Source organism: Meles meles, chromosome 18, assembly GCF_922984935.1.
Source record: "Meles meles chromosome 18, mMelMel3.1 paternal haplotype, whole genome shotgun sequence".
Classification (NCBI taxonomy): Eukaryota; Metazoa; Chordata; class Mammalia; order Carnivora; family Mustelidae; genus Meles; species Meles meles.
Window position 1 is genome coordinate 26,660,679 of NC_060083.1, and position 12,855 is coordinate 26,673,533.

Consider the following 12,855-nt stretch of genomic DNA (forward strand, 5'->3'; position numbering starts at 1 on the left):
ATATCTTTTCCATATAATGTTAAGTTTATACAATGGTCCCACCTGTAATTCTCCAAGTTAAGCTCTTCCTCTTAGGTCCTGGACTAGGGTGATGAGCCTTGGTTTTATTCTCCATGCAGCTGTTTCTGAGACACCAGTGCCCATTTGTCATCAAATCTGATGTCAGCGTCTTGTTCTCTCATTGGAGGCAACGCATCTGCATGGTCACGTACAGTCCTTGGGCTTTTCCTATCCACCTCCCATCAGAACCCTACATAAATGAGGTGAGTCTTTTATCTAGGCCACCTTTTTGATCCAGAAATCTCCTCTCTGGGGATTTATCAATATACCAAAGAAAGAAAAGGCTGTATGCCTATGTGCCTGGCTTAATTTTAATAGTGTAAAATTACGATAACCTGCTGCAAGAACCTTGACATCTCAGGCAGACGATAATAACCATGTATTTCTCACATAGGCATTTGTAGGTCAGCCGGGTTTCAGTTAACGTAGTCAGGGTCAGTCGAACTTGGCTGAGTGCCAAGCCTTCTTTCCATCTGTCACTCATCAGTGACTGGTGGGTTGCTCAAACCTAGTCTTTACATGGCCAGAGAAGCAGCCCAAGAGAATAGGCCTACTGCTGAAATGGTAAAGACTCTGTGTGCGTCACAATGACTGACATTTCATTGGTCAAATAAAGTCACATGGCCACACCCACACCATGGGGGTGGGAAATATCCTCCTGATCTAATGTTAGGAACTACAAAGAGTATAGCAGGGAGAGTGATGGAGGATTGGGAACACTGATGCAATCTACAACAATGCTACACAAAAAGGTTCAAAGGGGAAAATGCACACAGGATATAAAACTGATCGTACAACTAGATCATAACATACTATTTTTGTATATCAAAAAAGAATGCAAATAAATAAGCAAAAAATGAAAAAAAAGGTATGCCTGGATAACAAGATGATAAGAACTTTTTATTTTGTCTTAGTCCGTTTCTCAAATTTGCGTTATAGAATTATATCACCCTTCTTTTTTAAAGTAAATTTTAGATGCTTATCACAGGTAAGTTATTTCATCAAACAAACAGTTTTATGCAGTATACTGAGAGTCTGTAGAAAAGTTTACATTTCTAAGTCAATTACTCTTAGCCCCCACCAGTGCCAAATCTCAAACTCAAATCTAATGAACTTCCAGTAACCTGGACCTTTAATTTTGCCCCTTTCTAAAAACAGCTTAAATTCCTTCATTCTCTTATTCTTCATTATTTCAGTGCTGATTATTCTGCACACTGACCTCTATGAAGTCTCCAAAATTAGATATCTATTTCAAGGAATAGAGGCATTATCTCTAGCAGATTCTGCTTTTCTGAAGGCAGCAAGTCCATTCAACAAATAATTGCTGAGCACCTGCCACATTTGAGGCACTGCACTAGTGGCATCTGGGGAAATAAAGATGTGTAAGTGACCATCCTTACTCTCAGGAAGCCCACAGTCTGATGGGAAGAGAAATGTGTGCAGACATCTGTTGGAGGACGGAATGAACAGACTTGGGTTCAATAGTTCTCAACCTGGTGGCATATTACAAACATCTGGGTGACTTTTAATAAATGCAGATGCTCAAGCCCATGCCTGGAGATGCTTATTTAATTGGTTGAGTGTTTGGTCTGATCACTAGGTTGTTTGTTTGTTTTGAGTAGGCGCCACATCCAGTGTGAAGCCCAACATGGGGCTTGAATTCATGACCCTGAGATCAAGACCTGAGCTGAAATCAAGAGTCGGGTGCTCAACCGACTGCACCGTCTGCACCACCCACACACCCCAAATCACAGGTATTTTTAAAGCCCCTCTAGAGGACCCTGGGCAGTTGATTTTAATGAGTAGCCAGGGTTGAGAACCACTGAATTAGGCTTTCTACTTTAAGCCAGACTGAGCCGTTTGAGGAAACTAAGAACTGATAGACCCTCTGATTTGATATATAAAACAATTCTTTCAAAAATGAATTATTTTATCAAATAATATAATATATACATAGTTTTAAAAAGTTGAATGGTACTGAGGCTTATGATTAACTGTAGCAGGTCCCTGTTTTTTGGGTTCTCTCCCTCTCCACTTTTCACTCTTTAAATTATTTTTAGAGAATTCACACATTTCCTGTTATCCAAATGTTCCTGCACTGGTATCTTTTGCTTCATTGGAAGCTAATTAATTGTTAAACTCAATTTCTCCCACCCAAAGTACTCCCCAAGCCCCAAGGAAACGTAAAAAGGAGGAATTGAAGCAGCAAGAAGCAGGGGAGAAGTTTTCTTCAATCCATCCATCAAGACAGCTGTCCATTTGGTGCAGACTGGCCCATCTGGTGGCCTGAGCAATTTAGAAAGGTTGCTATGAATGCTTTTCCAAGCCCTGCCTGCTCTCCCACCTCTTGGAAAGCTGATGGATCTTATCTGAAATTATAGCCAGAGGACTATTTGCACGCTCTCTTTTGCATTCATGACTCCCCGGTATCAACAAGGTTGTCCTAAACCTTTCCAGAAATTAAAACAATCTGGAAATTAGAATATTTCCAAAAGCAACGTAAAAATCCTTACAGAACAGTGAGATTGTGTCAAAGAGCACAGTATTGGCGTCACTCTTTGGGGGAGCTGACTAGAGAAAGGGAACTTTGATTTTTATTTCCATTTCACATACTTTGGAAAGAAGACATGACAGAAAGGTATTCAGTGATCTGACGATGCCAACAGCTACATCCCTGGCCGTTTGGAACGAGTTTGGCCTTACCATCAAAAGTCTTTTAAGCCACAGAATGGCCGCAAAAGGAGAGATCAAATTTAAGGTAGGGGGATGGTGAAAGTTTACTTGAGGAGTTGGGCATTTGAACAAGGACTTGACTGACAAGCAAGGATTTCAGCAGGTAGAGGGGCAGACGAGAGTTTGAAGGCTGAGAAGAGAGCACAGCCAGGAGCCAGGAGTGTGTATGGGAGGTAGAGGTGGTAGAGTCGCCCTCCAGGCTCCCTGGAAACTCAGAGTTAGAGTATCATTAACACCAAGTCATAGCAGAAGAGCTTGGGGATGTTCAAAGACCTCTTAGAGACCGAATACTTCCCAGGCCAGCAGCAGAGTACAAGCAGTATTGAGCCTAGGTGAATGTATCAACATGTGGAGAATGAATGGGAGCAAAATATGTGTGTGTGTTGGGAGGAGGGTGGGGGAAGACTGGTGGTCAACCTGGAAACTTTAGAAACTAGGAGAGAAGAGAAATTTCATCTGAGGCAGAGGATATGGACCACCTAGCCAGCCTCAGCATTCGAAATATGCTTTATTTTGTAAACTGGACCTGTCTAATCCTTGTGTTAGAAATATCCTTATTTTACTTATTTATTTATTTTTAAAGTTTTATTTATTTATTTGACAGAGAGAGATCACAAGTAGGCAGAGAGGCAGGCAGAGAGAGAGGAGGAGGAGGAAGCAGGCTCCCTGCCAAGCAGAAAGCCCGATGCAGGACTCAATCCCAGGACCCTGGGATCATGACCTGAGCTGAAGGCAGAGGCTTAACCCACTGAGCCACCCAGTCCCCCCCCCCCCCCAAATATTCCTATTTTGGAGATGATTGCAATAGTCTGACAACGCTTGCAGTCTTTATACATTTGAATGAGATTACCATTGCTGCAAAGCTATACTTATATAATTTGGCCTCCTATGTTACTATTGAATAGACCGATTAGCCAAAGTATCTGGCCCACATATTACTACAGTCCTCATTGTGAATTGACAGAGTGAGATTTTCATCTGTGCACTGGTCTTTTGTGAGTTTGATTAGCATAAAACCACTCCCAAGAGACTAAAACCTACTCAGGGAAAAGAGGAAATCAAGTTCTGGGCCCATAAAGCTTAGACCCATAGCCAGTAGGAGGTCTGACCAAGGGTCCCTTGAGAGACCCAGTCAAAGTTAATAGCCTGGAGGGCATCCTACCTCCCACTCCCAACATAGGCCAGGGAGGCTGGGGTGCCTTAGACATATTGGGAGAGGATATAGAACAAAGGCTACATTAGGAGAGTAAGTCAGGGTACAGCATGGAAAGACCTGGAAATTGGTTTGGCTTAAAGACTTCAGGGACTCACTGCAGATACATTGGCAGGGGATGTCACACACTCTGTTCTCTATTTAGGACAACCTCTGGTCCCTGAAAGAAGGACCCGACTAGGAAAACCAGAGGCAAGGGACCAATCAACAGTCCGCTATGACTGTATAGGCAGGAGGTGACGTGGACGGGGAAGAGGACAATGACAGCACATAGAGGGGAAGGGTCAAGCCCTAGAGACATTTTTGTGGCTCCATGCCATATTTACTGTGCCTCAGTTTCCTCACTGATAATACATGAGAAGGATTTGCTGCCACCTGCCTGCGAGAAGGGACTCTGCTCTTTCTGGCTGCCTGTATTGTGAAAACAATTTTCAGAAAGCAGCCCTCTTTTCATAGAGCAGGTAGAGGTGTTTAATGGCTCGTGAAGCAAAGTAGAGCTTATGAGCTTCTTCTGACAGGGCGCATCCTGGACTAAGCCCAAATACAATATTCCTCTCCAGGCCTGAAAACTGCTGAATACTGTCTAAAATGATGTGACTGCCCCAAACCCCAGAGGCCTGGCTGAACACAACCTTGGTTGCTCCACGGGTTTCAAATAATTCCATTGCTTTCAGCAGTGCGGGCTCGTAGCGTCCTCTGTCCTCCCCTTTCCTGCACAGAATCGCAATATCTTTGGGCTGATAGCCACACTGGAACAGGTCGTGACACCTTTCTGCCACCCGCTTCACAATCTGTTCCATAGTCAGGTTAGCCTCTGTCTCACACACCCCAGGCAGGGCCTGGGCACGTGCTGCTTCCTCGTAGGCAGCTTCCCTGAACAATGACAGTGTGTCTGGGGACATGCTGGAGGGCGGATAGGCTTTGATTCTCTTCATTTCTTCCTTCATGACCATTGCTATTTCGAGAGCACAGTGGATCCCGTTGGTGATTGTTTTTCGAGGAAACTGAGCGGATGGAGGGGGAAGGCCATTAGTATCCGCATGACGGACTTGGAAAGGGTCCAGAAAAATCCAGAGAATCCCACAATGAAGGTTTTCACTTCCAGCTCCCCTCACCTTTGGATAGGTGATGCTCCTGGCCTTCAGGTACCAGTCTCCATATTTGCTGCAGAAATTCTCGGTCTCATCCATCACTATGTGCTTAATCTTTAGGAACTCCCCCTGTAAGAAGGTCTTCCGGGTCACAGCACGGCAGGTGGTTTGTTGGCTGTAAGGATCAAGAGAAAATAAGATTTCAGGCATATATCAAGAGAATGCCCTGTGTTCATTACTAAGCAGACAGGAATGAGAGGCTAGTTCTCACCTAGAGTCTGACTCTCTGATTCTGGGGTAGCTTGAACACAACAAAACCCTCTCTACTTACAAGTGACCTGACAGACAGAATAATATATAATTGCAAACCCTACTCTTTGAGGTTATCTAACTAAATCTGCATGGGAAACTTTTTGAAATGAACCCAGGTAGGAGATTTTATTTCTATTACTAGTCTCTTTCTGTGGCTTGGCAATCTCTGAAGACAATCCTATTACATGCAGAGGAAATCTCAAAAGTAATTTATGCCTGTTACTACCATTACTTAAATTTCTGTCCTTTTTAGAGCTGGAGAACTGGTCCCTAGAGACAGAATTTTATGTGCAAAAGAGATATAAGCTAGTACAAATTCCTTTAAAGCAAGTCCTATTTCCCCCACTTACTTATAGTACAAAACCAAAGCCTCTCTAGATTTTGGTAAGGAAAATATCAGGAGGTTCTTGAGTTCTGTGACATGTCAAGTAGGGTTACAAATCTGCAGGGCTATGCCTCTCTGGAACTGCTATTGTGTTTCCTTAGCTCAATTTTCCTTTATGGTATGTTTCAGTATGTTAGAGGAAGCAAGATACAACCAAGTTTAATATATATCTGTATTATAAATATATATAAATTTATAAATGTATATAACCCAGTTTGTTTTTAAAAATTCTATATTTATATAACTTGGCTACATGAATTGGTTGTTTCTTGCCTCCTCTAATTTGGATCCAAGGAATATCACTCATTCCTACAGATTTTCTGATTTACATATACAGTCCTTGGGGTTTTTTACTCCCTATGCCTTGAATCACAGCTACTCATGTTCTCTACCAGTTTGGACTGTGTAGACTTCTTGAAGAAAAGCACTGTTGTTAGTCCCCTCATCCAATAGATACTTGCTGAATTTGTCTCTTGCATAGCCCTTAGCGCGGTTTATGAGGATTCTCCATAATTTGGCATCTACCTCCTTTCCAACTTCATCACCTGCCCCTTCCCCCCTCCCTCAATGGCCCTGTCAGACCCACCATTCTGTTTCTCTCATGTGCCTCTGCATTTGCTGTGTGCCCTTTGCTTAAAAAGCCCTCATTCTATCCACTTCTACTGACTTCTTAAGAGTTTGCCCAAGGATCCCCTTCTCTGGGGACTATTTATTGACCAGTCTCCAGCCTAAGTTAAGATAAGCATATCTTGGGCACCGGGGTGGCTCCGTTGTTGAGCGTCTGCCTTCAGCTCAGGTCATAGTCCCAGGGTCCTGGGATCAAGTCCCACATAGGGCGCCCTGCTCAGTGGGGACCCTGCTTCTCCCACTCCTACTTTCCCTGCTTGTGTTCCCTCTCTCTCTCTGCCAAATAAATAAATAAAATCTTTAAAAAAAAGATAAGTATATCTTTATTATCATACTAATTGCACAACACTCACATTGCTTATTTTTTCCCTTTGTCTCCTTTATTAGGTTTTATGGCCTGGTCTTCAATATGTTTTTCACCCACTAACCCTAAATGTACACATTCCTAGTATATAGGTGGTGCCCAAAAAAGATGTATTGAATAAATAAGTAAACCAAACCAAAAATTACAATGAGTTTGCCCTCATTTGTTGGATTGTATAATAACTGATTTCTTTCACTAAATTGAAAGGTAAAGATTTAAATCAGAGGCAGATTTGCATGTTTTCTGAAATTGTTGGTTCAGAAGAAGTCAAATGATTGAAAATATTTTATAAACAAAATCAAATGGTATTTAAATTTAAGTTCCTGTTAGGTATCATGCCTAGTGAACTGAAATATTCTATGACTTTAAAGCATTAAGTATCAGGCAAAAAGTATATATAAAACAAGATAAGTTTATTTCTTCTTTTCTTAAAGCTAAGTCTAGATATTGGAAGGGGGGAGAAAGTTACTAGCTAGAAAAATGTAAAGTGATGTATAGTTGGCTAATTTGTAATGGGATGTTTAAGCCTGAGCATTGCAAAGTACCCATTTGTAGCTCAACTACCTAATCATTTGGAAATGTGTCTATAGTTTGGGCAGCTAAGGCATTGCAAAGTCTTAAAACTAAAAACACAAATTAAACTTTGGTGATCCTGGGGAAAAGACTGACTAAAAAACGTTTATTTTAACCAAGAGTTAGTGGAACTCTTACGTCACATAATCCTTTAAGGACTCGCTTTCACAAACATAAAGGATCTCTTTAGGTTTGCACTGGAACAAATCCTTAATTTTCTCCATGATCTTTATGGCCAGGGCTGTCTTCCTGGTTCCTGGAAAGCAGTGGATGAACAATTCTCTTGTCTCCTGAAGGCTTTCTGAAAGCGACTCACACTGCTCCTCTATGAGCAAGCTGGAAAATTCATAGCCCAGCTGGTCACTCAGAAGGGATCTAGAACACAGTGAGACTACGATAAGGGCCTGCAACAAGTCTTCCATGTCATCCTTGGTGGCAAGCCTGTAGGATGTGGGATAGTGCACGGGGGTTTCACCAGGGCCATGCTGTGTGCTGGACAGGTACAGCAGTCTCGGGATAACACACACTTTCCCTGTGTAACCACCGACAGTTCCCAGTTTCTGCTTTAACTGATGAGCAGTATTTCGGGCATACTCAAGCCCTCCATTCCAACCAGGGTTTATTAAGATCGTATAGAGTATCAGTGAACTGTTCACTGCTATTAGGAGAGCATCACACAGGACATCCTGCTCCTTCCTTAAGCCAACATCACTAGCCCAGCTTCTAGAAAATACCACAATCCCTTGAGAACAAGGATATATCTGTGTCTTCATTAATTCCTTGAGTCCTTTATGATCTGAGAAGAGCTTCTTACAGAGGGATTCTGGTTTAAACTGTATCTCTTCCCGTATCACTGAAAATGCAAGAAATAGAAGTTACTAATTAAGATTTACAAAAGCATGTTGGAAGTATTCCTGCAACATCAGAGGAAGAAATGAATCTAGCCATGGAACTATGGGTTTGCTTGGGTGCAAAGAAACCACCCCCTCTTTATTTTGGTGTAGTCCCAATGATTTGGTTTTGCTTTTGTTTCCCTTGCCTTGGGAGACCTATCTAGAAAGATCCAGTAATCACAAAACTGGTTACTTATCTGAAGAATATGAAAACGCTAATAGGAAGGGATATGGGCACCCCTACGTTTATTGCAGCATTACTTACAATAGCCAGATTATGGAAACAGCCAAGTGTCCATCAATAGATGAATGGTATATAATACATTATCCAGCCATAAAAAGAATGAAATCTTGCCATTTGCAACGACAAGGATAGATCTAGAGAATGAAACCTTGCCATTTGCAAAGACACGGATGGATCTAGAGACTTATCTCTAGTGAGATAAGTCCGAGAAAGACAAATACCATATGATTTCACTCATATGCAGAATTTAAGAAACAAAACAAAAGAACAAAGAGGGAAAAGGACACAACCCCCAAAATAGACTCTTAACTACAGAGAACAATCAAATTGTTATCAGAAAGGAGGTGGGTTGCAGGGGGGTGGATAAATTAGGTGAAGGGGATTAAGAGTACACTTATCTTGATGAGCACCAGGTAGTAAATGCAAATGCTGAATCACTGTATTGTACACCTGAAACTAATATAACATTGTATGTTAACTACACTGGAATTAAAATAAAAAATTAATTCATATTTTTTAAAAGAAAGCACCCCCTGTCTTCATAGGCCAGGACTCTAAAGTTCCCATTTCTGGCAGCTCTCGCGCAGAGGAAGGCGACAAGGAGGAGTCCTCACAGAAAGGTCTGCTGGCATTCCCTCCTCAACCGGAAGTGGCCCGCTGTTGCTAGGAAGGTATTCCCTCCTGCTATGGGTTTCTCTCTCTCTCTCTCTCTCTGTGTGTGTGTCTGTGTGTGTGGGTGAACCTGATGCTTCAGGGAAGTGAGAACTTGCCTTCAGGACATTGATTGTTAACCTGTGGCAATTTTGCCCCCTGGGGGACCTCTGGCAACATCTAGAATATTTTTTGTCATGGCTAGAGCAGGGCTACAGGCATCTATAGTGGGTAGAAAGCAGGAATGCTGCTAAACATCCAACAGTTCATGGGGCAGCCCCTCTCAACAAGGAATTATCCAGCCCGAATGTCAATAGTCTCCAGATTGAGAAGCCCCGCCTTAGGATGTGTCCAGGTGACCCCATGGCTCACTGTCTTCTTATTGGAAAGCCAGGGGGCAGTTCTCCTGTGGTATAGACTTAAGGAATTCAGACTAAATTCTCTCAAATTTTGAACACAAAACCATATGTGACTGGAAACCTTAAAGCACCCAAAAATGTAGGGTGGATACAACAACTGAGAAGCAAGGTCATCATGTTTATTGTTTCAGGACCATTGTGTCTGCTCAATCCTACATTGACCTCCTCTAAGGAGAAAGTCTTGGACTAATTACTACCAATTCCTCCCAACTTAATTTTTTTTTTCTCTCTCTCTCTCTTTTTTTTTCTTTAGTCAACTCTATACCCATTGTAGGGCTCAAACTCACAACCTGGAGATCCAGTCACAGGCTGTACTGACAGAGCCAATCAGGTGCCCCCAACTCAATTTTAGAAAACAGTCCTTTCAGTGGAAATCAAGAAGGAATACCTGGAAACAGACGTTGTTGTAGAGGCCTCTTAAATTCCAGGACTTTCATGAGAGATGATGGGCTTCCCAGTGCTGTTGGAACTGGGGCGCACAGGGGAAATCTGGAGTCGGTGGTCAAACTGGCAGTTGCTAAACAAACAATGGCAAGTTGTTTCAGATCAAAAAGAAAACGCTTTTCTTTCTTTCTTTCTTTTTTTTTTTTTTCTTAAAGAGGAGGAGAGAGGGAGGGAGGTTAAATGGGGAAGAAAGAGAGAATCTTAAGCAGGCTACACACCCAGCACGGAGGCTCGCACAGGGCTCAGTCTCATGACGCTGAGATCTTGACCTGAGCCGAAATCAGGTCAGATGCTTAACTGACTCCACCTAGGTGCCCCAGAAAATGCTTTCTATTTCTCATACGACTGTTGATGTCTGCTGTGCATCATGCCTGAGCCTCTCTCACACCTCCTATGCCTCAAACAGTTCACATATATTAGGAGAGGAAGCCTGGGGACTCCGGCGGCATCACCCATCTTCAAAGTCACTGTGTGACTCATCTTGGGCAAGTCATTTGTCCTCTCTCCTATGCCAAAGTGAGCTGGTGATCCCTACATTTTCTTCTAACTCTGATATTCTGATTCTGCTTCAACCCTAAGAGTAAAGGTGGGGGGTGAGGAGGATCAGAAAACGTTAAGCACAGTATTTTTTTTTATATTGTTACAGTGTGTTTAAGCCCCCCATTCAAGGTTTAGATGGAACAGAAAGTGGCAGGATTTCTAGTTTGGGGTGTGTGCATATGAGAAAAGTAAACTCAAATTTGGGACCAGAGAATGATCCAGCAAAATCACTCAAGTCTCCATCCCAGCTTCTTTTATCAAGTTGGAAACATGTTGACTGTGAAGGCAAACTGATAAGCTTTTTTCATCCAGTAAGTCCTTTACGGATTGATTAGAAATCACCAGGGCTGTTTCCCAGCCAAACTGAAAAGGAAGTAAAACCACTGGAAGTCGACCTCCCCCACCACCAGACCTGGCTAGCATCTCCTTTTTGCATGGTTTTCCCCGCCACCTGGTGGTGTCCCAAGCCTGCTGGCCAAAGGTGTTAGCTCCTAACATTACAGGAACCATTCAAGTTTGTCAACAGGCTTCCCTTGAAAGAAGTAGCGGAGTCATCCTTAAACAGCATTTCTCTCAAATACCATCTTTACAGTGACACTGTCAGGGCACGTTTTGACTAGGGATATCAGCCTTCAAAATTCTTTTAATAGGCAGTTACCGTGCATAAAAGGGAACTTTCACTAATTCATGACTGATGAGATAACTTTCCCAAAGTGGACTAACATCCAAGCATTTCTTGACCTCAAAGCGTTCATATTCTGAGTCTTTGGAACTTGAAAAATATATTTCTCTAAGATTTTATTATAAAGTAATCTCTACACCCAACATGGGGCTCAAACTCACGCCCCCGAGATCAAGCGTTGCATGCTCCACCGACTGAGCCAGTCAGGCACCCTGGAACTGAAAATATTTTTTTAAAAAACCCTGTAATGGGAGAATATTTGCAAGCCAAATAGCTTTCTATGCTTCAACTAAAACACCTGATGGAACAGCCACAGAAGACACAGAAGTGGCTCCTCCCGTGGACGGGATTACAACTTCCCTTCTGTTTTACCTGACTGAAAACCCAGCATCAAGGCCACCCAGTGCTCCGCTGTTAGCCTTGTGACAGAATTATCCTTCATGATCCAGCAATCCGGGGTCTCTGAGAATACAACGCAGCAGAAGGGCTCTATTTGAATCGCACAGACGTAGCCGTACAGGACGTCTTTCTGGTACACATTCAAGATTTTGGTAGTGAAATGCACCTGTGGCTTCTCACGGCAGAAGTGGAATGTTGGCAACTTTTCTACACAGTTCTCTATTTCTCTTTTTAGTAAGTCAGGGTTCACCTTTTCTTTCTTACATCCAAATACTTCTTTGCTCTTATCATCTACCCCAAAAATGAGGTATCCCCCGAGGGTGTTGGCAAATGCAGAAACATAATGAGGCAGCGTTTCTTTAATCCGGGGAATGATCTTTTTGGTGGTGAACCTTTTAAACTCCACATGGGTTGACTCGGTAAAATTGAGTTTCTCCTTATACATGAGTTTGTCCTTTTGAAACAGCTCTGAGGCAGACGTCCGCATGTCTTCCTCTTCCTGAATGTCTCTGTCGGGAACTTTCTGAGAACTGAGCTCCTTCACCCCTGATCTCCCTCTTTGGGCTCTAGACTGCTTCTCTCTAAGGAGCTCCAGGGAACTGCCCGCATTCAGGTTGACTGTGGAGGTCACAGCTCTCTGGTAGAGATTGGAGCGCAAGCTGCAAATCCGGAGGGGAAGGCTGAAAACATCTGGGCTCCAGGACTTCACAAAAATCAGAAGATTGTGCCCCTGTTGCATATAGTCAAGGTATTTCTGTGAACCAGAAGGAAGGAGCTTTTGGAAAGAAGTTTCCAGATCCTGTCCCAGCCCGTGGCATTGGTAACTGTAGGTTTTATCATCAATCTCCGCTTTGATCATACCCCCTCCAGAATTTAACAGGGCACACGTGGCCTGGATGATTTTCTTATTCTCAGTTTTTTTCAGATAGCCATTGGTCATCTTCTTCCTGTTCTCTTCTCCAAAAGTCACCCTGCCCACGTGTACAACTGTCTCGGGATAGAGCATTTCCATGTCGGTCTGGAGGCTGGCCATCCCACCGGCCCCTCAGCGCTCCAAACAGTTCACAGAAGGAGGTTCCAATAAATAACCTGGACAGAAACATTATTTCTACATTAACAAGAATCCCAGCAATTACGATATTTTCTTCAAAGTCATAAATTTTTGGAGATCCATTTTAATATTAAAAATAATCTTTGATATATACTGGTCTCTAACAACTTTGCC

The 12,855-nt window shown here is 42.8% G+C and overlaps 1 protein-coding gene across 1 annotated transcript; it reads right to left on the minus strand.

The window, feature by feature from the left end:
- Positions 1–4,437: 4,437 nt before the first annotated feature.
- Positions 4,438–12,663, minus strand: SLFN14 (schlafen family member 14). The gene is made up of 4 exons (XM_045983740.1): positions 11,604–12,663; positions 9,954–10,082; positions 7,497–8,211; positions 4,438–5,272 (listed from the first exon to the last, which is right to left on the minus strand). Exons 1-4 carry the CDS (start codon positions 12,661–12,663, stop codon positions 4,438–4,440), a joined length of 2,739 nt encoding a protein of 912 aa, XP_045839696.1.
- Positions 12,664–12,855: the final 192 nt, after the last annotated feature.

What these genes read in the sequence shown, in the direction of transcription:
- SLFN14 (XM_045983740.1), bottom strand. Translation starts at nt 12,663, where the DNA reads ATGGCCAGCCTCCAGACCGACATGGAAATGCTCTATCCCGAGACAGTT. An exon ending in GATGCTGGGTTTTCAGTCAG is followed by an intron (nt 10,083 to 11,603) that starts GTAAAACAGAAG and finishes TTGTTTGTTTAG; the next exon opens with CAACTGCCAGTTTGACCACC. An exon ending in TCCTTAAAGGATTATGTGAC is followed by an intron (nt 5,273 to 7,496) that starts GTAAGAGTTCCA and finishes TGATCCTTACAG; the next exon opens with CCAACAAACCACCTGCCGTG.